The sequence below is a fragment of the Athene noctua genome, chromosome 30, assembly GCF_965140245.1.
Source record: "Athene noctua chromosome 30, bAthNoc1.hap1.1, whole genome shotgun sequence".
In the NCBI taxonomy this organism is placed as follows: Eukaryota; Metazoa; Chordata; class Aves; order Strigiformes; family Strigidae; genus Athene; species Athene noctua.
In genome coordinates this window covers 2356859-2381920 of record NC_134066.1, presented here as the reverse complement: position 1 = coordinate 2381920, position 25062 = coordinate 2356859, and the positions used below count along the sequence as shown (strand labels likewise).

The following is a 25062-nucleotide window of genomic DNA, read 5'->3' as shown; positions in this document are numbered from 1 at the left end:
TCAGATGCAACGCAAACGAGCCCTTCTCCACGACAAAAGGAGAAGCGAAGCGGCCACGATACAAAAACGCAAGATCTCGCAGAGCTTCCAACCTGCAAAGGAGCACAGACCTCTGACAGGATTTTACCCTGTCCCTACACAGAGCCCCTCGCTCGCTCCCCCCCACTCCTACGAAAGAGGAGAGCTGTGAGGAAGTTCGTTTATCTGAATCCAGCCGCCTACAAACCCTCTGCAGCTTTGCACCTTTTGCCAAGCTCTCGCTCAAGAACCAGCAACCAGAATATATTGCATTTCTGAGCTCCTGGTACCTCTTCAAGCTTTTCACACTCCAGGAGGAGGCCAAGAGAGAAGAGGAATTACAGAAACCCTGCACTGATGCAACAGCACTGCAGTACTGCAGGCTGGAATACAACCCAGCCCTGACATGGCTTGGCACTTCAGGGAGGAACCCAAACACCCAAGTGGCAACAAATTCAAGAGGAAGGGCAAAATAACTACGAGTATACGGCACAGAAAGAACCTAAAAGCTGTGTGGGAAAAGGTCCCTTAAGTAAGGAGAAAAGATCATCAGTAAGGTCACATCTTTTAAGCTAACAGGCGCAGAGCATCAAAATATAAATGAAAGATTTGGCATGTCTGAGAGCAGAATGACTTTCAAATTCCTTGAAAACGATGATATAGGGCTGAATCGTTAAAATTCAGCTATTTGAGCATGATGTTAGCCACTGCTGGTCTTTACAGCCCTTGGCATTGAAGACCGGACTGTATTCACGTGGGAGGAGTTCACAGAGGCCGGAGACATCACCGAAACGGAGGCAGGCTCCCACGCCCGAGGCCGAGTCTGCCCAGTCTCAGCACCAGGCACGCTCTGAAACAGAGAATCACAACTTTCTGTGGACTGCAGTGGGCTTCCTGAATAAATACAGCATAGAAATAATGGAGTCCTTTTTTTAAAAAAAAAAACCACCTGGAGATCCCAGCCTTTACTGGGGTACTTCCAAAAGCCGGAACATCCACTGCAAAGTATCCTTCAGGCGATGCCAGGTTATTCCTTGCAACCCTTTCACTCCGATTCACATGCAAATCTAAAGCTGCACCACACTTGTAGAACTTAATCAAATGCTGTTTCCGTCTCAGTTTTTATTTGGAGATCCAAAAGTACAGATCTGCCTCCTTACGTAACTACCCAGCGTAGCCTGGGCTGGGATTCTTTTCGTATGAACTTGACCAGGTATTTGTAGAATAATAACACCACAGACTCAAGAAAGATGGCAAGAGGGGAGAGAAAAGCCGGTATCTTGGTCACGTTACCTCCAGAAACATCACAGAATAGCTTGCTGATATTAAGGAAAAATTAATTTATTCTATTCTTGCAGCATTTGCATGCATTTAATTACCAAATTTCCCACATACTGTGAAACTATATAGCAGCATTGGGGATGTGGTCTAATTGAATGGCACAGATAAATATGTAAGGCCTGAATTTAGAAACCAAAGTAGCTCAGGGACACAGCATAAAAAAGGGAAAAAATGAAGGCACAAATGAATGCCTGATTTGTATGCACAATTACACAACCGGCAACTGGAAGCAACCAACTAATCTGCTAAGTGGCCATTTAAAAAACCCAAACCAAACCAACAAAAAACCCAACCACCACCACCTGCCCCCCGCTCTGGTACGCAACTGCCCATCACGGAGGTTTTGCAGAGGCCCCGTCCATCAACAAATCAAGAGACACCCCGATGCTACCCTGAGAAACCAGGTTACAAGTTTGCCTCGTGCTTCCTGCTCTCCTTGCGTTCCCCGACGCTGCAGACGTTCTGCTGCTGAAGTTACAAGGAGCAATTCCTTTCGTTTGAGCATTTGGTACTCAAAGGGCTGTTGCTTGCTTGATAGCAACCCGTAACGGTGACCTGGGGCTTCCACTTCTTGGGATGTTCTTGCCTGTCCTGACTTCATTTGTTTCCCCAGTAAATTATCCCACATTAAGATAACGGACAAAATCAGGATGTAAACTGAAAGGCTGGGAATGGAAAGTTGATTTAATTCCTTAAATCAGACCCGTAGAGCAGTTTTAAAATTTTTGATAGCACAGCACTACGTGTTCTTACAATGAGGAGCCATGCCTTGCAGCTCCCACAGCCAACCCCTAATGGTTACCTTTACTCAGCGCAGAGAGACAAAACCGCCCAGGATATTTTAGAGAGCTAGTTTTACCAAAAAAAACCCCAAAAAACAACACAACAGACAGACAAATAGCTTGGAATGCCTCAGTTACACAAGCCCCAGGCTCAAGCGAAAGAGCAGAGCCAGGTCTACAGTCACCAACAGCCCCTTCTCCCAGCAAGGAGCAGCAGTCAAATCTGGGTGGCTGGAGCACTCCAGTCATTACTGAAGCAAAAAAGGTGAGTATCAAGGATTTCCACTTTCAAGATTTACCATCTTTCTCAGTAGAAAACCTCAATAACAACAAAAAATTGTCATGAGAGGATACAATAATATTTCTTAAACATCCGTCAGCATTCACCAAGGAGGGGGTTTTTCAGTATTCAGTGGAAGAACACAATGAGAGTGCAGGAACAACCGCAAAAAAACAAACAAAAACCACCCCCCAGACCAGCCACACAGAACGAGGGTGTCAGCACATCTGCTCCTGGGGTGAAGTCAGGCTCCAGCCTGCCCGTTTCAGGAAAACCTCCCGCTGTAGGGACCTGTGGGGGAGTCAGGACCAAGAGGGTGAGCTGGTTTTCATTCCTTTCCCTTTTTGTGTATCTCGATTAGTTACCGGAAGGGATTTGAAAAACATCAGGCATTGTCTAATGATTCGATTTTTAAAAATAAAACTACTCCTTAAAGATCTTTACCAAAATTAGTCCTTAGCCACGTGTTGACTGAATGAAAAAATAGTCAACTATTTTCATTCTGAAGACCTCAGGATTTAAGTAGAAAAGTTTCTCTCAGAGAGAAACACAGAAAGGGAAAATAATTTGTCCGAGGTCACCTGTGCCTCACCCTCATCTTCCCCAGTAAAGACCCTCCCACACCAGCACACCCGGTGTGCTGAAGCCCAGCGGCGCCGCTCTGCACATCTTCCTCGGACTGTACATCTCGTTTTACAGCTGAGGATGGTCTTGCTGGGACATACAGGAATCAGTAAGAATAAACGCTAGAATTTATTTTGGCACTTTCCACATGTGGTTCTTCAACCTCCAACAAGAGAAAGATGTTGAAAATTGTGACAGAGAGGCACCGTCCGGGGAGAGTGGGAGCAGAGGGTTTGTGCTTTACCAAGCCCCAGGTAAATGCTTCGGGACCAGGCCCAGAGACTTGGGGGAGGCTGGAATTTGGAGTTCGGTGCACAGACTGGGGCCAGACGGCATATTTACACACACATTTGTCAAAGATCAAAGATTTTACACCAGAAAAAATGCCGTACTGAGGTGCCCAGTTGCTAAGACTTAATTATTTTTTCTAAATGTTCCCAGCAGTCCATTTACCGCTACATTATGAAATATTCTAATCAATTATTCAAGCTGATTGTCAAAATAAATTAAAAAAACCACTTTTGAGGCAGTATCTTTGCTTTAATACATTTCTCCATTTATTAATTTGCGAGATGCAGTCACCCCCAGCACGTCTTTCAGTGCCTTCGAGAGAGAGCCCGGCTACATGAGTGTTTATATAACCCGCACAGACACACGTGGCTTTTGATTTGAACATGCAGGGTTGGGGCAGAAAGGAAAACAGTCCTCCGAAATTCTGCTGCACGAGAGCCTGAAAAACTCCAAGTCAAACCAAAAATACCCACGGATGAGAAAATCCATGGCTGGTAACGGCCTTCAGAAGAACTCACCGATCTGCTCCATCCGCAGTAAATTCTGGGTGTCGGGGACAGGCCAATTTTATCAGTGAAAAGGTTCAGCGATAGAACCGCCCGAGACGCGGGAGGAACGATCCCCTTAGAAAAGCTCTCACCTCAGTTTGAAGCTATGAGGTGGAAGGATGAGGAAGTATTTTCACTTTCAAGCAATATTTATTGGTTTGTTGCTGGTTGTTTTCCCCGCCCTATGTAAAATGTTGCAGAAGTTTCTTGTCTCTGAGCAGAGCTCAAGGGCAGGCTCTGGACAGGGCAAGAAAGCGCTTATGCTCTTGAAACAGCAGTGGCAGAACTGAACTTGAATACGCACCTCTAAAGGTAAAAAAATGAACAGAAATACAGGGAGGAGAGAGAAGCACAGAAGCCAGCAAAAGCCACAGAAAACTATTAGAAAACGTTAATATTTAAAGATGCTTTAATAAAAACCGGAGAAACTAAAGATCTAGTACTGGGGGCTTTCTCAATCCCTCCCAGTAGCAGTATGACTCCTGCAGCATCACTAAGTTACAAGAACTAAACCAGGTAACCCTGGCTCTCCAGCTCCGTTAGCTGCTGCTCAGAGCTGACTTGCACTTACCCCCAGTCTCGCACAGGAGTGTGGAGATTCAGACAGACTAAACAAGCTGAAGAGCAGCACTTCAACTTCCCTTCTTAAAGCCAAACTTCTGGACAAAGAGTTGAACAACTCGGTTATTGGGTAATAGTTAAGACACTCACCCAAATCCAGTTCCTCCTTCAGCTCACTCAGCCTATCAGTGACCCATAAAACAGGAGCAAGGTAACAGTTATTCTACACAATGTTTTTGGAGGAATTCATTTGATGTGGAGCACTCAAATGGTATATTACAAATGGTACATTTAATAAATAATGGATAAGATACAGGATAAGATAAAGGATAAATAACCCCCCTTCTAGCTCTCAGCTCCTGCCCAACACGGAGCTCAGAATTTCTGCAACGTTCTGGAATACAGCCCATGCAGGCCTGGTGCTTCCCGAGTGACGCTGCCTTTGTCTTTTCTTATCACCCCGTGTGTATCTCATCTGATTAGATAAAAATCACCGTCACCTACTCCCAGTTGTCTTAACGTTACCATCCTGCCACTGATTTCTCCAGCCAGTCAACAGAAAGTTCATCTCCTGCTGGAAACGCCACTGCAAGAGCAGCGTTTGTGTTCAGCCTCGTGTCTCTGGAGCACTCCCCTACTCAGGTGAAACAGGGAAGGGCCAGGGCATCGCCTCAGTGTTGATTAAATCCACAAATGGCCTAAGGACCAGGCGTCCGACTCCACAACTTCATAACGATAATGCCAAGCTCCTTTAGGTCTGATTTTTAACAGCATTAAGCATTGACACCTCTTAGATTTCCACAGAACTGCTGGGAAGTCAACCGGCCTGGAAATAAAGACAACTTTTTATTGGTCCTGTTCTTCAGAATAACAATATTCTTGTCTAGCATTAATTATCGAAACAATTCAGTTCAGGCCTGGGCATGCCCTCAGCCACGCAAAGACAATCAGGTAAGTCGAAGCGCTGGGGACATACAGAGGCTGTTTGCGATAAGCTTCAACCGCTTTGGTTTTCCTTCCTCAACACCCAACGCCAGGAACATCACCCCAAGGGCCAGAGAGCGCTGGGCAGCGCTGAGTTGGCCCCAACAAGCTGTCGGAGCTCCTGATCCCGAGCAAGCACCAGCTCCTCCCTCCGGAGCCAAGCGGAAGGTTTCGACGCACGCCCAAACACGCGGGGAGGACGAACTGCGTGCACGTAGGCTTTAGTCGGTCTTAAAATTCAGTTCTAGTGACAATAAGGAATGGCCGCGTACCAGGAGAAAAAGAGGAGATGACTTTTACTCATTTTCGGTATCTTCTGCTCCCTACTTCTCTAGCACTGAAAGTTTTACTTATGCAACTTTAAGACCACTACCTGTAAAGTTCACAGGGGGTTTATATGCCGTTCAACAATGACAAACATTACTGCTTTTTCGTTTGTTTAAATCCTCCCGGAATGAATTGCTCAGAAGACTTGATTTACAAACGCCTCACGCCTTTCTGCTAGCACAGGAGCAGTATGAGTGACATGGAATGGGAGTTTTAGGCCTCAGACACCAAGATTTCCGCGTTTTGCCAGGGCTGTTTTCGGAAAGGAGCAATTTCACAGTTTTACTACAGTCCCGGCTCTGCTGGCTACTTTTTCTACTGAAAATATCCTGTATGATGATGTGCTGCATTAGGAGGGAATAACACTTTGTTACAGGACAGAACTGAGGGAGGAGAAGGCAGAAGTTACTCTAACTTTGTGTTTAGCAGTCCTTCAAGACAGAAGTTGATGCGAAGTGTTAAAGCTGGTCTGGAATCTGAGCTGAAATCAAGGAGGATTTTGAACCCACCTCCACAGCAGTACACCACCTCTCCTCTACTTGTATCCTCCAGCTTTGCAACCGCCCCCTCCACACAGAAGTGGAATAACAGAGCACAAGGGGGCAAGTCCGAGCATTCTGAACCCCACCAGATTCAAACCAACAGCCCAAGGACGCCAAGCTCTCTGCCCTACCACCACGTCACCTCCTCTGTGGTTTCTCAGATTATTTCCCCCCCCCACGCTTGTTCTCAGCTCCACCGCTTTTGTTTTGTTATTTTACCGCACCTTCTTTAATCCAATCCAAACCATTTCTTTGAACACCACAATAAATTATTGATTCCAGTGTATCTGTCGGTGTCAATGGCAGTGGCAGCCGCTTCGGGAGGAAGAATCGATAGTGAATGGGCACCATGTGACCGCAGGAACACGGCATGTCCCGGAGTCACATACGGCCTCGGGCCGGCCGCCGCTCCGGCCATTGAAAAATCAAAACTCGTGAGGATCAGTTGGTATGTAGAGCCCTGACAGCAAACAGAACCCTGACAGAACCCTAACGGCAAAGCGCGCTAAACAAGCCAAGCAAACCCCCAAACGAATGCAGACACCACAGCAAAAAGGAGGAAGACGATACCATGACTTAGATTTTCAAGCTACTTCATTTTCACTCCCGCTGACTTTGTTTCCGTTTTATTTCGCCTCCTTTAACCGAGAATGAGGGTACATCCATGCTCCACTTCCCACAACATGCAACCGCTCTCTCTTCCGTTTATTAGGACGCTGGCTTTCCACCGCTGTTCACTAAATATTCACGGAATGATTCTCGTTCCACTGAGCAGCACAGCATCTATACCACGATCTAGACACAAGCCACGCGTATGAGCTTATATAACTGGTTAAATTACTTGTAATAGGGTCCAGGTCCTTCCACCCAGGACGAACAACACCGTCCAAGTGTAAAAAAGGATCAAGCAGCCCTTCGGACATTTTATTTAAACATCCCCGCAGCCGAGAGCGGGGACTTTCTAACCACACGGCGGATGGCAAACACAACCGGGCAAGGCGAGAGGCCTCACCGTGAACCTGCCGGGGGGGGGCCGCCTGGTGGGGCACCCCGCGAGCGCTGTCCCCACGGACCCTTGTCCCGTCGCTATTGACACATGACAAACAGCTCCCCTCTGGGTAACGGCACCGGCCAGCCGGCCCGGGGGGCGGCGGGGGGGCCCCGGGAACTCAACGCTGCAGCACCCGCCGCCGCCGCGCGTCCACCGGCACCGCGTCCGTGGGAAAACACCGGGAAAAAGCGAGAGGCAGCCACCCACACCCCCACCCCCCCCCCGGCGTGGGTCCCCCCCTGGGAGGCCGAACTCGAGGCGGCCCCACGGGGGTTCCCCCCCGCACACCGCCAGGCCCGGGGTCTCCGTTTGGAAGCGCATCCATCGCCGACACGGAGAATAAAACACTTCGGTGCACGAACACCTGCGGGCCCCCTCCCTCCCCAAGAGGCAGCACCCCCGAGAAAACCACTGATGTCACGCTGCCCCCCCTCCTGCCTCTGAAGGCACCAGTAAGGGGGCAACCGGCCCCCAGCAACACCCTCGTTCCTCGCCATCAAACCTTCCCCGGTGTGAAACGAGGCCGTTGGGGTCACGGGTTCCCGGGGGGGGGGGATGCTGCAGCGGAACGGGGCGCGGGTTCTGTGTGTGCACATGGCAGGAACGCGACCAGCGCCCCGTGAACCGGCCCCGAGGGGGTCTCAGGCCTCCCCCCGCGCCCCGGCACGCAGGGAGAGCCGGCGGTGGGTGATGCTGCCACGCCGGGATCCCTCGCCGGCAGGCGGCTGCGGCCCCAGGGAAGCCCCGCTCCAGCGGCGCCCGCCCGCTGCCCGCCCCGGCAGACTTTCCGGCTTCACCCCGGATCATCTGCAGCTCCTGCCGGAGCGTCTCCTCCAGCATCCCCACCCCCACATCGCCTGGGCATCATTTGCACCAGAAAGGAGCGGGAGGAGGGGAAGAAGACACCCAGATTTTTCATAGAAAAAAAAAAAGCTTGGGAAGGTGCGATTCCTTCTCCCCGGGATGGAGGAGGAAAAAAAAAAAAAAAAAAAAAAAAATCTGCCCTCATCGTTCCTCCTAAAGCTGTGCGGTGGAAGGAAGCAAAACCCCGAACCACGGTACCAACATCTGGGGCACCTCAGGGCCGCCCCATCAACCTCCCCCACAAAACTCTGTCCTCCGAGTTCCCCCCCCGGCAGCAGGAGAATGGGGGGGGATGTACCGGCTCTGCAGCTCGGGCTGGGGGGGAAGGGACCCCGAGAGAACTCCAGTGTCCCTCCTCTCTCCCTCCCCACAATGCAGACAAAGAGCAGAGCCCCGAATTGAGGGGCGCGGGAAAGGGCCCCCCGGGTTGCGGGATGGACGGGGAGGGGGCCCCGCAGCTCCGGGCTGAGGAGGGGGGGGGGGACAGGGGCAGGTCGCCCCCTCCCAGCACCAGCCTCCCCGCCGGGCGAGGGCTGACCCCGAGGCCGCAGAGGCGGCGGGCGGGCGAGTCGTGTGTGTCCCCCCCCCATTCCCCTCGGGGCTCGGGGACCTCGGGCCGGGGGGAGAGGGCGGAGGGACCTGCCCCCGCCGGGGGCTGCGCCGGGAGCCCGAGGGCTCCTGCCGGGGCGCGGAGGGCGGCGTTGGGTGCGGAGAGAAGCGGGGGCACCCCGGTAGCACCCCCCCGAGTGCGGAGGGAAGGAGCATCCACCGGGGTGGGGAGGGGAGAGGCTCCCCAGGCCCCCGAGGTGGATTTGGGGCAGGGGGCTCCCCCCGGCCCCCCCCGATCGCTCCCCCTGCGAGCCAAGAGCTGCCGGAAAATCGCTCTGCGGCAAAGCCCCCGCCCGGGGTGGGGGCAGGGGGAAGAGCGTGTGCTGCTGGGGAGGGCAGGCGGATGGGGAAGGGGGAATTTAAAAAAAAAAACAAAAAAAAATTTTTTTTTTTTTAAAATCCGGGGAGCAAAAGGCTGTGGGACCCCGGGCGCCCCCCGCACGGCTCCCCCTCGCCGGGGCTGCAACTTACTGTGGCCGCTGCACTACCGCGTCTCCCGCAAGGCGTTGCTGGACTGCGGAGGTGGGGGAGCTGCAGGAGGAACTGCGGTTGTCGCCATCTTGGTGCGCTGCCTGCGCTGCCCCCCCGCGCCGCCCCCCGCCCCGCCGGCCCCGCGCGCAGGGAGCGTCGCAAAACTCCCGCGCCCGCGCCGAGCAGGGAGGGATGGGGGGGCTGCCGGGGAACACCCCCCCCCCCCCCTCCTCCTCCTCCTCCTCCTCCTCCTCCTCCTCCTCTCCCCGGTGGGAGCTGGGCCCTACCTGGGGGGCGAGGCCGGAGCAGCGCTCGGCTAGGTTAAGCCGGGCTTTAGGGTTAAGCGCGGGGCCTGGCCCAGGCGGTACCGCTGAGCCCCGCTCTCAGCATCAGCCCCCACCGGGACACCGGGAACCGTCGGGCGGCGCCGGTGGAAAAACCCCGCGGTGCTGCCGGAGGTGCTCGGCTCGTCCCAGCAGCCGGTTCCAAGGCTGGGAGCCCAACTTGGCTTAGGCCGGCCTTACATCTCAAGTCTAAAGCGCTGCCCACGCAGGACGGACTTCGGGAAGAAGCGCAAAAAAATCCCGCAACGAACACCCAGCGCGACCTGTGGCTGATGTCACCAAGAGAGCAAGAAGAAAACTTTCTATCAGCCAAATGCTTTTTTTTTTTTTTTTTCCCCCTTGCAGTTTCAGGATAAGCCAAAACTTCACATGGCCACACACATTTTCCATCACCAAGAGCTCCGCGTGGCCTCATCCCCTGGACGATCTGGAAACAGTACGATTTTACAGAAAAAAAAGTGCCAAAATGATATTTGTGTCATGTGAGCAGTGGGGTTCTCTGGCTGGTAGATCTCAGCACTCTACCGGCTTCTTCCTTCTAACCAGGACCTGGGCTATTAGATTTTTTTCTCAAGATCCTTCCCCGGGACCTGGCAGGTCTCTCGGGGAGCAGTGGAGCTCCCCAACACCCAGCAGCTCCCCAGAGAGGTGCAAGTCTACTACAGAATAGAGTTCCCAGCTACAACCCCATCGTACGGGCAATTTCTGTTTTTTTCCAGTAATACAGTGAATAAGAGAGTACTAATAACTGACCAAGTTATCCCTCTTCATTCAAGAGAGAAAACTCCTTTATACTCAGAATTTACACCTATAATGTTACACCTCTAGCTTGTGACTGCAATTTTAGGATCAATTTTTATTGTTATATATAACAATATCTTATTCTCGGTAAGACTGTGCCTGTGTTGCTCTAAGAACAACTCAAAACACTGTATTAGGTTGATGTTTTAAGAAAAAAAAAATAAATATATCCACCTTGCGGAGTGTCCTCTTCACAGAATTTTAAGTCTCTGTCCTCTGTGCAGAGCTGTAGGAGTTGTGTGCTGAGCAGACAAGCTCGCAGGACACGGCACTGTGCGGGAGAACTCATTTATCTTGCTTTGGAAATGACACAGGGACTAAATCTGCCTTGGCTTTACACTGCTGCCTTTGACGGGACTACCCTACTGTAACGCAAGGGCAGAGGCAACCGAAAATATGTACCTAGCTCAAGCCACAACTAATGAAAGCACTTACACATAAATAAGCTGCTACAGAAAGCTGCAGATTCTGAGAAATTTTCAGTCCAAACGGGATCTTCCGTAGCTCGGTTCTCACTAAGGCTTAAATTTCCAGCAGAAATAAGTGGAAATAAACACACTGAAAGATAGGAAAAAATCCACTGATAACTGCTGAGGAACAGGATAGCATCTCCCCCATACGGAGTGTTCACGTGTCCAAACATGAGAGTTAGGTCCCATAACATAAGAAAAAAATCACTTGCTCTCAGAGGTAACAGTGCCGGGGGCTTCAAGCACACGGCGCTCGCAGGCAGAGAGGCAAACTGACCCCCCACCTCCAACTAGGGCACCCCCGAGCTGGCGGCGACGGGGGGCACACGGGTCCCTCTGGGCCGGGCCACGCACCAGAAATACTTCAAGGACACTCCGGGGCCCCCAGGGTGTTATTACGGTTTGTAGAAGATCTTTAAGCAAGGCACCTAAAGAAATAAATGGGTCAACGCCCTCAGAGGTTGAACAGTGATAACAAATGTAAAAAAAAAAAATAAAATCCTGATTGACCTAAGTGATCCCGGCACAGCCTGGGAGAGAGTCTACCCCGGGTAAGAGGCTCCGCACAATCCGTACGCAGGGTGGGATTGTCACAGGCTGCTGCACCCACCGTCCCGCTCAGCCCTCGGAGCCACCAGGTCGTTATCTGCGCCCAGGTGGAAAGGGAATCCTCAGACTATGCTCACGCTCCGAGTTCGCAGGTTATTTCCAAACTAATGCTGCCTTGTGAAGCCGGTCAGCATTGCAACTCCGGTTAATGCTTTTGCTTGCCTGTAATCGGAACAGAAAAGCTAATAAAAACCATAAAAGCCCTCCTTGGGTTAAAAGAGAACGAAATCACCCAGAACTCAGGCAACAGAACTAAGATAATTCTGTAATTCCGGATCTGAACAATTAACTACCTGGCACTGTGCTGTCTCTTTAAGGAGCACACAGCTGCTCAGTACCAAAAAAAAAAAAAAAAACCGCTTGATAAGGATACTGCTTTTTCCTTATTTCATCGTTAGAGCCCTCACTTCTCCCTCCACCTTCAGTGCAGTGCCCTCGGCATCGCCTGGTCCGTGGCTTCGGGGACAGGGATGTCACACCCGCCTCGGACACGCACCCGGAGTGAGAGCCGCCGGGTGACCGGTCCCGCTGCCCGGACAGAGCCGCAAACCCCTGCCGCTGAGCTCAGCTGGGGGCTGGAATGCCGCGGGAACGGGACCGGGCTGCTGCGTGGGGCAGGCAGGGAGATGGTGGTTGTCTCTGAGCCCTCTCGGGTACCGCGGCCGCCATCCCCCCGTTACACGAGCCCTGGGGATCCTGCAGCGAGCTCGGCAGCGCCCCGCAGCACCCAAACCCGCGGGGGGGATGCTCCGGCAGACACGGGACCGAGAGGCGAAACGCTCGGGGGGGGGGGGGGGGGTAGGACTGGAAGGGTTGGTTCTCCCAGCTAACAGACTCAGAGCAGGCAGGATCCCAGCTTCCAGGTTGAATCCAGCGAAGCGTTTCCCTCCGGGCGAGCCAGCGGCGAGGAGGGACGCGGGGTCCCCTCCCGCACACCGCCGCGCTGCCGCTTTAAGAGGGCGCGGGGACAGACAGACGGGACAGACAGACGTACACATCCGGTTCAGAGGTGGCCGAGCAGCCCGCGGGCAGGGCAAGAAGCTCCTCGCCTGCTCCCAGGCACCCGCGAGGATGGTGCTGGTCTCCTTCCTCCAGCGATGCGTCCACCTCCTCCTCTTGCCCATCCACGTTCTCGCCTGCCTGGGCTTGTGGGACTCCTTCTACAAGAAAGTTTTCCCGTACATCATGGCCAAGGTGGCGTCCATCTACAACCAGAAGGTCCACAAGCAGAAACAAGAGCTCTTCAGCAACTTGAGACAATTCACGAGTCCTTCGGGCCAGCTCACGCTGGTGGAGATCGGCACGGGCACTGGCACCAACTTCCAGTTCTACCCCCCAGGCTGCCGGCTGACCTGCACCGACCCTAATCCCAACTTCAGAAAGTTCCTCCTCAAGAGCCTCTCGGAGAATCAACACCTTCAGCTTGAACGTTCGGTGGTTGCTTCTGGCGAGGATCTGCACCAAATCCCGGACGGCGCCGCGGACGTGGTGGTGTGCACCTTGGTGCTGTGCTCGGTGACCGACGTCCCGCGGGTCCTGAGGGAGGTCCTGCGGGTGCTCAGGCTGGTAAGCTGGGGCAGCGTGAGGGCCACCACGAGGGCCAGCGGGGCTCCCGTCTCTGTCCTGATAAGCCAAGCTGTGTGGACTGACCCACATTTAGGATAAACGCAATCACCTGTGCCAGGCGAAGAAAGAGATTAAAATCAACCATCATATCCACTTATCCACTCACAAACAATTTTCTTTTGGGCTGCTTCACTTGTAGACAAAAGAACCAGCTCAGCCTGCTTCCCCCCTCCCTCCCCAGCACGCAGAAGCTCTGGGGCACCAGCACAGTGGGGTGGGTGAGAGACATGGCTACTCAATCTGGGCAACCTGACGCTTGCAGCTGGGCAACCTGCAAAAACTCCAAGGCCAAAGCTGTTTCAGAAACAAAAAGGAAAGAAATAAAAACAAACACCCCCCCAAACACAACCCAGGAGGTGCTGGGAGCGAGGAGGAGGAGCGGAGCTGGACTGGATAAACAAGATTAGTGCAGTACAGGGTGGAGAACGGGGAGGGAAAAGAAAGGAATGTGCTTTGTAACACAGGTAGATTATTAACAACAGTTTCAGTTGGTAGTTGCCCTGTGTATTCTCTAGCAGTTCTCTCTCTCGTCTCTAAAACCTGTCCACCCAAGCAGGTATTTCCATTACAATCTAAGGTGACACTTGTAAAATCCCACATTTACATAATACCCTTCCAATACTTTTTTTTCCACTTATCTCAGAATAACTGGGAAGAGTTGAAATGAAACTAAACCCAAACCCTACCCACACAGATGAGCTAAATCTGTGTAACGGGCCAGAGCCTCCAGGTGTAGATGAGACCAGCCCTGCATGTGGCTGAAAACCTCATTAATTCCTCGAGGCGATCTCGCACACTCTTACAAAGCCAAACTAGGGAACAAGGAGTAAGATCCTACTCAACACACTCCGGTCAGGAGGGGAAGGAAACATCAGCTCTAAACCCCTGACTTCTTTGGCTCCACTGAAAAAGTTTCCCAGGCAAGGTTTGCTTACAATAGTAGATTCGCTTTTTACCTGTTATTTATAAACACAGACGTGGAACAGATGTGGGCAAAAATACAATTAAACATCGGGGAGGGTTCGCAAGACTGACGCTGACAAAACTGTTCTGCACTAGGTGTACTGGGTGTAGCCTGGGACACCAGATTTCTGCTCGCTGAGGCTGTCTCACATGTTTCAGAAACAGGAAGAAATAAACTCTTGTCCCTGCTGGCAAATTGTTTAGTCACATTTCTCAGATGAGAAAAACTGAAACACAAGGAAGTTAGAAGTGGTTTGTCCCCAGATCATCCAAGGCAGAGACAAGAACCCACCCGGTAATAACCATCTTCAACAAAAACTGAATGGGAGGCACTTTCAGAGACTTCAGGGTTCAAAACAAACATGACTCCAGCCAGGTGATAAAAGGCAGCGTGTTTACAAATACACTTTTATCTGAGATAAAAGTCTGCCTCCAGAGGGGAACAGCCCTGAGACCTTTTAATTACTTTTTTTTATGGCACTGTTTTCCAGGGTGGAGCTTTCTACTTCTTGGAGCACGTGGCTGCAGATCATTCCAGCTGGACCTACTTTTGGCAAAAGGTTTGTGACCCAGCCTGGAAGTATTTTGGAGATGGGTGTTCCCTGAGCAGAGAGACACAGAAGGAGCTGGAGAAAATGAATTTCTCAGAACTGAATTTGAGGCGCATTCACGTCACACCTTACTGGATTCCTACTAGCCCCCATATCATTGGGTATGCAGTAAAATAAACGACCACAAACGAGCACTGCGGGACACGGGACCTCCCTTCAGTGCTCCCGTCACGCTTTGCAGGAGGTTTTTCACCCTTCCAGTCAGCTCAAATACAGCAGCTGGCCACCAAAATAAAAGTATGGAAAACGTCCTGAGCTCACGCAATCACATTCTTCCATTTCTTAGGCAGGTTTTCTGGACAGAGCTCTGAACTAGAGCTGCTGCATAGGGACCAGGCAAGCTGGAAACAAGTCTGCACAACACATTTCAGTCCAGTACAAAATAAAGGAGGCGTCGGCATCTTAGAGAGGTGAGACGGGGGAGAAGGGAACAGAAGATACATGTAAGCGAGTACAGAGGGCGAAGGTTTTTCTAGGGCCAGAGAATAATTCCCAACCTCTAACGTTTCCGATACAGGCCACATGCATAATAGATAGAGCATCAGGAGGAGTGTTTTCATTTCAGTCTTCCCATTATGGACTGTATTTACGAGCAGACGTTCCCTCGCCCGTGCCAGCAGAGCCCTCCCTGACAGGACTGCTCTTTCTTCAGGGAAGTGCTCCTTACAACACCGCTTCTCTAGGTGTAATTCTCACTGGCCAGGAGATGCTAATGCTGTCAGTGCAGATTTCACTTGAAACAGCCACCTACAAAGCAAAAAAAACCCAGAACTTTTCTTTACACGGGGAGAAAATGGGCATTTGTTAAATCGGGTGGTAGAAATCTCACCTCTGCTGTAAAACGCTGTTACTAGAGCAGCCGTGTCCTTAGAGCCCTTTTGTCACGCTCTACTAACGTGTTTTACCTGTGCTTCAACTCTTCATTTTCTGCTCTCGCTCCAATCTAGATCACACCTTAAAGAGGCCTCTTCAAAAAGCCAGGACTTTCATTAGAAATGTTTTCCAGTTAAACTCCCCTAGGACACCAAGAGAAGGCGCTGCTCTCTTGGCCACTGTTCGACCTTTTCTACGATTTCCTGCAGCATAGGAGAAAGGTATTAAAACCTGGTAGAGATTTTATTTATAACAAAATAATGCATTAATGTCTCTTATTCTGTGCTCCACACACATCCAACTGGTCTACACCGAAAGTAATTCCCACAGTTCAAACCCGTTTCTCTAACGTGGTTGCCACAAGGTGGAGGTATGAAGGTACAACGGTTTGTTAATGAAGTGTCTAATAACGACACTGGATTTTCTATTTGCTTTATTACCACTAGAGGGAGGAGGTAACTCATCGGACAGCGGGACTACCAATCGCTCACCAGCAAAACAAAATTCCCCAATGCAATTCACGTTAGAACTGCCTTGATTAGGGCCCTTAAGGCCTCCTTTCCCTCCAGGAGGCTCACCTGGAGCACAGCAATTAAATGCTGGCGGTTAATCTACACACCTGCCAAGCCCTTTGAAAACGCACTGGCGACGCAGAGTTGAAGACGTTTTACAGAATGTGTTTAGCATAGAACAGGCTGTTCATGGTTGGCTCAAGCTTATGGAGGCAGTAAACCCAAGCCATGCGCCATATGCAGCGATTACCCAATTAATAAGTTGTTTTATCTCTGTTCCACAATTCCCATCAGAGATCTGGAAGATAACTGAGAAAAGCAAGCTCATTCCCTGCAAAGGAGCCCGTACGCACACATTGTGCAACTGGGATGCAACTTACGTAGGACTCGTGTAGCTTTAGTAGCTAAATGTGCTGACGCCTCAGGCCACAAGCTGTGAACTTTCACCTCGTCAAGTAAAAGAATGCCCCAGAGCTGGTCCAAGACAGGAGATAAAGCAGTCAGTCATCAACGGAACCTTCAACCTTAGAGATAAGAAACTGCTTGCCTACAGACAATGGGAGGACCCAACGAAGAATGGGAAGACCCCAGACCCTAATATTACTACTGGTCTGAACTGTCGCGTGAGGAGTGGGGAATTTAGACTGTAAGGGTATAATTGCCCTGGGATTTCTTTGTTCAAGGTCCCTCTTCAGAGGCATCCAGCTCAAACCGTAGCACTATTAATAAAAAGGACGGTATAGAAGAATCTCCTTTTGGCTTATTGATTCAGTGGAAACCTAGAGTGGAACCCTGTTCCGGTGGCTGGCACGTGTGATTTCCATAACACACATACCAAAGTATTTCAGGCATCCACGAAGTGGAAAGACTGCAAACTGCTGTTGCAGAGAGAGCACAGAGCAAGTAGCCGACTAGCTCATGCAGCTACTTACAACGGGGTGGTAAATTAACTCTTAAACAAACGCCTTTTAACTGAAATGTTAATCAGACTCCTAATGAAACGCCTACAGCACGTGAAGAGTTCAGATTAAGTTCCCTGAGCTCACTAAAGACAACACAGAGTTGTTCTGAGAGATAGGACCTGCAATCGGACACCACACGTCTGCTGAGCACCAAATCAGGGCGACTGGTGACATTTTGCCAGCAGTTCCGTACAAAGTTGTACTGCCCAGTTTGTGCTGGTTACGTAAGAGACTGGCAGCTCCTCTTCTGCCAGAGCTGGGATGCCCGGGTAACCGTCTGGTACGCAGTCCTGCTTCTCCCCTCCTGTGACGGGACTTGAAACTCAGCTGTAGGGAAAAGTCCACCAGCTCAACCCAGGGAGCTGAATGTACTTCAAGAGGAACACAGCGAGTACATGAATGCGGCTCTGTCTGAATTTCAATAGAAGAAGAACTAGTTCTGCTCAGTGCGGATCCTCTGCCCCACGCTGGAAATGATGGAGGCCAGCATCCTCTTCTGCCGTGCCTGCCTCATGCTGCTTGCCATGCCCATCTACCTGCTGTCGTTCCTGGGAATATGGCAACCTTTCTGTAAAAAGATATTTTTTCCTTTCTTCTTAGAGCATTTTTCTGCAATTCACGGAAAGAAAACAAAGAAGCAGAAGCAGGAGCTATTTCGTAATCTCCCCGACTTCAAGAGCCCTTCGGGAGAGCTGAAGCTGCTGGAGATCGGGACCGGCTGCGGCACCAACTTCCAGTTCTACCCACCGGGCTGCAGAGTCACGTGCACCGACATCAACCCCAACTTCCAGCAAGGCCTTTCGAGAAGCATGAACAAAAACCAGCACCTGCACTACGAGCGTTTCCTAGTAGCTGCAGGAGAAGACCTGCACGAGGTGCCCAGCGGGTCCGTGGATGTCGTCGTCTGCACCCTGGTCCTCTGCTCCGTGCACGACGTGAACGGGACCCTGAAGGAAGCCCTGCGAGTGCTCAGACCAGTGAGTATCTGAATAAAAACTTTTCTTATTACCTTTACCATCTATTCCAGAGGCACTGCACCAACAGAAAAGTAGAAAGAAAAGTTGCTTTTGAGCTGACAGACCAGGCCCAGTTTATTTCCCCACAGCCATTCCGCACTGCTAAATGGTGCAGCAGTGGCAACACACGGGTCACTCTGTCCTATTCTTAAAAGTAGAACCCTAAAGGTAACTGAGCCTGCTAACTAGAACTCCCACAAACTTTTCCAAGTAATTACAGTACAGCATTTAAAGCAGAACTAGTTCCTGTGGTATCCTCTCTCCCCACACACACCAGATTTTCTTTGGGTGGGAAGCTCTGATCGAGACTGAAAGTCTGCATTTTAAATAAAACTGCTTTAGCCTCTTAGAATTGGGGTTGATCTACCTGGATGACTAAAACACTCTAACTAAATGCCTTCATTTCCTGTTGTATACTAATCAAGCTGAAGATTTTAAAAAGCTGTTTTGTTGGGGTATTTTTGCAATAGACTTTCAAGCCTTTAAAATGGCATTTTCAAGACAATCCTCTGGGTTGTCAAAACCTGATGAGTTTGAGTAGGATTTACACATTTCTCTTAGTTTCCTTTGAAAAAAAAAAAAAAAAGACATGCTAGCAACCATAATTGAAACAAAGAGACAACAAACCATTGCTATAATAAAAGAGGGATCAAATAAGTCCATCCTTCACGCTGTTTGAATAGGCATTTGGAATCTCTGCAAGTTTCCTGCTTAACATTAATTCAACTGACACCACAAAAGCAAAGAGCGGGCAGGGAAGGGGGGGAGAATACTGATGAGCGAGCTGAGTGCCCGGGCACTGGTGGGTGTCTGAGGGGAGGGAGGATGGCGGGGGGAGCACGGCGTGACCCCAGCACCTGCTGCGGCTCTGCAAGGAGATTTTGTTTTCCCCAGGGAGGCGCTTTCTACTTCTTAGAGCACGTGGTGGCTGATCGTTCCAGCTGGAAGTATTTTTGGCAGCAGATCTGCTACCCGACTTGGAAACTCGTCTTTGATGGATGCTGCCTAACGAGGGAGATATGGAAGAATCTGGAACAGGCCAAATTCTCGGAGCTGAACTTACACCACCTCAGCATAGCGCTGCCCTGGACGCCCATCCAGCCTCACATCGTGGGCTACGCCGTGAAGTAACTCCCTCCGCCCTGCCAGGCCTTCCCCCCTGCCAACACCCCTCAAATTCCCTCACATAATCCACGCAAATAACACGACATGGGCTAGGCCAGACACCTGAACCCAGGGAACACCGTGACGGCCTTTAAGTTAGTTTCTGATTCAAGCAGCAAAGAGAGGGACCGTTTTCTAAACATCTCTTGACGCCCGCGCGCTGCTGACTGCGCCTCGGCCCGTGGAGGATCCCAGGAGGAGGCTGCAGAATGCAAAACAGCCCAGCAGGCAGATTTCTAAAAAAATAAATAAAAAATAAAAAAAAAGATTAACACAAGGGAACTTCTGCCTATGTCTGACTCTGGGCAAGGATTCCTTCAGGCGCTCCCCGGGCGGGGCAGCCCGGGCTGAGGGACCCGCTCCCCTCTCCCCACGCTCCGTCACCTTCGGCCTCGCAGAAGGAGCAGACCCAACCCCTTGGCACCCAACTCCTGCTCGGCCCCAAGTTCTTTCCTGACAAAAGCCGGGGCGCAGGGGAAGGGCCGGCCCCCTCCGCGCCTGCCCGCACACTTCCCAGAGGCTCTGGGTCACTTGGCCGCCTGCCTGCCCCCCCGCGCCGTTACCGGCTCTAACGCTGTTCTCCACCTCAGCATTAAAAGCCTCGTGTTTAACGTTACAACGCGCTCGGGGAGTTTCTTTGAACGGGGCCGCGGCCCAGGCGGGACCCGCCGCCGCCTCAGGGGCCGTTGGCAGCGCCCCCGCGCGCCCGCCGCCATTTTGTCCCCCTCGACGGAGGATGCGGCGGGGCCGGGCCGGGGCCGCCGGGCTCCTGCTGCTGCCGCTGCTCCTGGCGAGCAGCCTGCCCGGGGGGGCGGCCCCGCGGGCTCCCGCTGAGGGTACTGTGGCCATGCCGGGGCAGCGCGGGCGGGAAGGGCCGGGGCGGGCGGTTGAAGGGGCTGGGAAAGGTGTGTGTGTGTGTGTGGGGGGGCTGTGGGGGGTCAGGGCTCCCCACGGACACAGGGAAAAATTTCATCTGCACCTAAATCCGACGAGTTCATAAAGCAGCAGCGGCTGGAACGCGCTTACCCAGTAAATCCGTACATGAGAAACACGCGTGTAACCGGAGGGAGCGCACGCGTTCCCTACAACCTAAGCGAACAGCCCTGGCATCTCCAAAACCTAGGCTCCAGCTGCAAACGTCCCGCAGCAAGTAACGCTGTAGATTAAAAACCAAAAGCCCCGAATTTCACTAAAAGCTCCGTGTTTCGGTGTGAACGATATAACCCACGGTTCTGTTTTGCAGCGTGCGGACAACGGCCGCTCCTAAGCAGCATCTCGGCCTCCCGGGTCCTGGGCGGACACGACGCTCAGGTCGGCGCGTGGCCGTGGTCCGTCAGCCTCCAGATTCACCAGGCTGGGCGAAAATTTGCCCACGTTTGTGGAGGAGTTTTAGTTAACGAGAACTCGGTGCTCAGCGCTGGCCACTGTCTTATAGGAAGGAAGTAGGTATCCCTGCCAGCTCCTCGCGGTGGGAGCTACGGGCAGCGCGGCGGGTCAGCAGAGCATCGCCCGTGGCGGCTCCGAGCAAAGGGCGGATCTACACGGCACAGAAGCGAAGGGCAGCTCCCGGACGGCCCGTGGGAGGGACAGGTCGTGGCTCTGAGGACCAACCGCTGTCCCCTTGGTCACCCGTTGGTGTAATGGCCGGGCGTGGTGGTGGCTGCCGCCCCGCACGCCATGCCAAGTGACACCGTTATAAACCAGCAGCAAGAAGCCTCGGCTACGCGCTTCTGGCTGGGTTAACCAACAACCTCTGTTATTTTTAATAATTTTTTGTCGTTTGATTTTGATCTGGGCCACATTTCTGTTAGGTTGGGCTTTTTTTTTTTTTCTCCATGGAGCTCTGATTTTTCTGATCTGAATCTGATCAACAGATTTTCTGATCTGAATCTGATCAACTAGCTCAATTTTTCCGATCAACAGATTTTTCCCAACTCGTAAAGCTCACTGCAAAAAGAAAACGTTGCGGTATTTCAGTTAGAAACATTACAATTCATTAGTTTTAACACTATTTCCATTCTTCTTGTTTAACAGGCGCTTAACTACTCTTTTTTTTTTTTTTTTTTTTTGATAATGTGGAAATAACACTCCTCAGAACAGGCCCTTTCATTGTACTTACAGCAGTTCTGCTGCATTTCAGCTGTCTCATCACTGTTGCCTTTTCTGGAGTCTTTAACACAGCTGCAGAGGCTGCACACTAGGTCGTACACGTTCGTATTGACTGTGTTAATACAGCCGTGACCTGAGGGAAACTGAACTGTAAAAAATCATTGAACTTGGGAATTTTATTATTTATCAGGACTTTGTCAGATCAGTTCCTTGTTTCCTTAAACGCGCTTGTACAAACATTAGTTCAGAGAGGCATTACATTGCAAATAATCAATTTAATTTTTATCTTATACTCTGGAGAATTTTGGAGGTTAATCTGAATTTTATAGCCCACCCTGTGCTCATCACAGGCCAAATTCAATTCCCACTTAATATCAGTAAAGATTTTTTTCAACGTACTTGAATAGAAATGAGGTCTGAACGACTCTGGCCCTATTTCTAAATTTAATATTAAGTTGAAATTCATTATTTGTAACTTCTAGTTAATGGATTTCCCAAATCTACAAGCACAATCTGTACAAGCACAGTCTTTAAAGGCGTTGTGGGTATAAGCCTACTTCCTTTCTGCAAAATAAATCCATGTCTTTATCTTTTTCAAAAGAAGATCTCCTGGGTGGCTTCTGCTGAGATGAGGTGGGAAGCAAAATCTGAGTATCAGCTTAAATCATTCATCTGAATTCGCCTTAACAGCCATAACCAGCATTAGGCAAAGAGTGTTCCAAACAGACAGGATGGTAATTAGGGAAATTTGTTCCAGGAAATGTTTACTATAGAATTTTCAATGTATATTCCTAAAGGTGTATAAGCCAACAGTAAAACAATTGCTTAAAACAATGCCCTCAAGAAAAGAATTGTAAAAAAAAATACACAAATTCTTTCTTAGGGACCCGTACTTCTGGAGAGCTGTTTTGGGCGTGCATAACCTCTGGAAACTCGGCGAACACGCAGCAAAAAGAAATATCAGAAGGATCACAGTGCACCCAGAATTTCAGACAGAAACATTTGAAAATGATATTGCGTTATTTGAGCTCCACTCCGCAGTACGTTACAGCGACTATATTCAGCCAATCTGCCTCCCCCCTACCCACCTTTACCGGTACCTCGACAACGAAACAGAATGCTTCATCAGTGGCTGGGGCCGTACAGCAGAAAAAGGTAAAAAAATGTTTGCCTTGTTGATCAGTTTACAAGCTACGTAACTAATATCAGGTTCCAGTCCCTCAAGCTCACCGAGAACTGAGTTTGGTCAGGTGATAGTCTGATCACACAAAATCATTAAGTCTTCCTGCAGCTGAGTATCTGCTTTCAGTGCTTTTTGTCACTGCGAGCAGATTAGATCTACACGGGTGGAACCAAAGGCACAAGTTTTCTGGCCTTGCTTCCAAGCAGAACACGAAGAAAGGAAAATAAACCAGCCTGACTTTCAGATTCGTGGTACAGCTACTCAGTGTTGTCTGCTAGAAACAGCTTTTTCATTGAAAAACAATTCTGATGCCGAGCACTGTGGACTCAGAGGTCCCCATGTACTTTATGAACAGCTGCACTCCCCCAAATTCTCTCCTTAATCACAACGAGCACAGACTTGACACGATGGCAGCTGATGCTGTGCATCTTTCTTATGTGGCAACTTCAGAGGCAGCCAGGGACGGTACAAGCTTGGTCAGTAAGTCACCTCTGACATTTTGAGCACGGCAGGGTTGTTATTATTGATGTTTCTTCTGAATAAGAATTGCAAAAACTACATCAAACCCCAGTCTGCAAATCCTTAGCCCACTTTAGTTTAAATCCATTAGAAGCAGGTACATGCCAAAACACACACAGAAACATGCTGAAGTGAGCTCACCAGGGAAAAAGGCGCCGTGAGAACTGCTGCACGCGTCGTGTTTTACCTTTCTATGTGCTGTCTCCCATTAAAGGCAAAACGTCGCCCGTGTTAAAAGAAGCACAAGTGGAAATCATCCCCTCCAGCATCTGTAACGGCTCTGACGCGTACGGGGGGGTCGTCAACGACAACATGATCTGTGCTGGCTCTCGCTCAGGGGGAACCGACACCTGTCAGGTAAAAAGGAGCCGTCCCCGACCTGCCCCCCTGGAAACCCCCCAGCCAGAGTCCCAGGGGCATCGTGACCACTAGCATTTGTAGCGTAATCCATTAAAATAGCACAAATACTAAGCAGAAAACATGTTAACCTGCAAAAGAAGCATCATAAACAGAGAGGCGAGGTGGTGATTCCAAAGAAAAAAACCCCACATCTCAAAAACATACATGAAGAATTCGGAAGAGACGAATAAATTCACGAAGCGAAAGGATAGAGGACACAAACATATTTACAGAACACTTGCCACAAAGATGTCAATAAATTATGTCTTGCACAACCCTGCGTACGGCTACACACAGGTGTAGGGCGTGTGAAGCACACGAGCATCTCTCCTGTTTCCACACTGGTGAAAGAGCAGCGGCACTGGAAAGCGAGAGGGCTCAGTGATGGGGCAAGACTGCAGCCAAACGCTGAGCAATCAGCATCTCTTTCTCAGAAAAGACAATTCTCGGGTCAAAAGCGCTCGCATGCAAAAGCTGGGGCACCAGCTGTGATGTGGAGACATTTATAATTAAATACCATCACATATTCATAAGTGCTCTGTCTGATACACTTCCTGCTTTCCTCAGCAGTTTGCCTCTAAGTAGGTGACACGGCAAAGATTCAGGGTTGTGTATTCATCCCCGGGTTTCTGGGTACTTACACACGTTGTGGATGATCATATTCTCCTATTAACTGACAAGTGAAGTTTAGGGAGACAAGCCTTAGAACAAAAAAATGCAGAAGGAAAAACAACAGAACTTCTGTTAAAGACACTGGAACTGATGCAGGCACGGTATTCTAGGCAAGGTGCTATCACCCAGCATCACTGAATTTTATCTTAATTTGGCTGTGTACTGCTATCCGTGTATGACTGTCAGTGTTATTGTCCAGTTGGCTGATGAAAAAAAGTTAAAAAAACCCAAAAAGTGGGCACATGACTTAACTCTGTGCCGTTTCCTGGAAGGGAATACACGTTCCCAGGTCTTTGTGTTGTTTCCTTGCAGGGGGACAGCGGAGGGCCTTTGGCGTGCTATCACTCCAGCACCAACACGTACTACCTCATCGGCATTGCCAGCTTCGGCGTTGGCTGCGGCCGATCCAGATTTCCCGGGATCTACGTCCGTCTGTCTCAGTACAGAGGGTGGATAAAAACTCAACTTCTGCTGCGTAACGCGGCCGTGAACCCCGTGAGCGGGACCCTCGCCCTCCTTCTGGCTGTGGCAGGCACAGGGCTTGCGTGGAGCTAAAGGGACAAACCGTCGTGTCCTCGCCGCAGAGGCCTGGTCTCCCTGTTAAAACTTTGAAAAGAGAGATGAGGCCTGTTTCAGAATAAATCTAAGAGCCAAAGGACACACCTGTGTGATTCGGAAGTCGTGTTTGCAATTGCGTTCTCTTTTTCGGTTTGTCCTTGATGTCCGCACTAACAACAGAGGAAACAATAACAACCTTGACCCTAAATAACGAAACTGCATACAGAAATGTCACCAACTGAAACTGTTTTTCTACCCCCTTCCTGCTTCCCCAGCTCCCGGGCACTACTTACTGCTGCCACCGGGAGCTGGTAGATGGCAGAGACACTCCCTCTGCTGGGTGAGCACGAGCAGAGCACAGAAAGTCTTTCCATAGTG

The 25062-nt window shown here is 50.6% G+C and overlaps 4 protein-coding genes across 4 annotated transcripts in view; 3 read left to right on the top strand and 1 right to left on the bottom strand.

The window, feature by feature from the left end:
• The window catches only part of SCN8A (sodium voltage-gated channel alpha subunit 8), a 57628-nt gene extending 48225 nt beyond the window's left edge, over window positions 1-9403 (bottom strand). Inside the window, exon 1 of the mRNA XM_074929631.1 lies at window positions 9294-9403. The gene's annotated coding sequence lies outside the window, so the exon portion shown is untranslated. The remainder of the gene's footprint in view (window positions 1-9293) is intronic.
• A 3134-nt stretch (window positions 9404-12537) lies between these two features.
• Window positions 12538-14962, top strand: LOC141971933 (thiol S-methyltransferase TMT1A-like). The gene is made up of 2 exons (XM_074929607.1): window positions 12538-13083; window positions 14598-14962. Exons 1-2 carry the CDS (start codon window positions 12589-12591, stop codon window positions 14832-14834), a joined length of 732 nt encoding a protein of 243 aa, XP_074785708.1. The 5' UTR covers window positions 12538-12588; the 3' UTR covers window positions 14835-14962.
• A 2345-nt stretch (window positions 14963-17307) lies between these two features.
• Window positions 17308-19857, top strand: LOC141971901 (thiol S-methyltransferase TMT1A-like). Its single transcript, XM_074929555.1, has 2 exons — window positions 17308-18041; window positions 18975-19857. Exons 1-2 carry the CDS (start codon window positions 17538-17540, stop codon window positions 19209-19211), a joined length of 741 nt encoding a protein of 246 aa, XP_074785656.1. The 5' UTR covers window positions 17308-17537; the 3' UTR covers window positions 19212-19857.
• Window positions 19858-20091: 234 nt separating this feature from the next.
• Window positions 20092-24681, top strand: TMPRSS12 (transmembrane serine protease 12). Its single transcript, XM_074929422.1, has 5 exons — window positions 20092-20149; window positions 20488-20686; window positions 22237-22508; window positions 23270-23412; window positions 24439-24681. Exons 1-5 carry the CDS (start codon window positions 20092-20094, stop codon window positions 24679-24681), a joined length of 915 nt encoding a protein of 304 aa, XP_074785523.1.
• Window positions 24682-25062: the final 381 nt, after the last annotated feature.

Coding starts and splice junctions, on each gene's coding strand:
- LOC141971933 (XM_074929607.1), top strand. CDS start 12,589: ATGGTGCTGGTCTCCTTCCTCCAGCGATGCGTCCACCTCCTCCTCTTG. Junction 13,084..14,597: donor TCCTGCGGGTGCTCAGGCTG/GTAAGCTGGGGC, acceptor ACTGTTTTCCAG/GGTGGAGCTTTCTACTTCTT.
- TMPRSS12 (XM_074929422.1), top strand. CDS start 20,092: ATGCCGGGGCAGCGCGGGCGGGAAGGGCCGGGGCGGGCGGTTGAAGGG. Junction 20,687..22,236: donor CACTGTCTTATAGGAAGGAA/GTAGGTATCCCT, acceptor ATTCTTTCTTAG/GGACCCGTACTTCTGGAGAG. Junction 23,413..24,438: donor GGGGAACCGACACCTGTCAG/GTAAAAAGGAGC, acceptor GTTTCCTTGCAG/GGGGACAGCGGAGGGCCTTT.
- LOC141971901 (XM_074929555.1), top strand. CDS start 17,538: ATGATGGAGGCCAGCATCCTCTTCTGCCGTGCCTGCCTCATGCTGCTT. Junction 18,042..18,974: donor CCCTGCGAGTGCTCAGACCA/GTGAGTATCTGA, acceptor TGTTTTCCCCAG/GGAGGCGCTTTCTACTTCTT.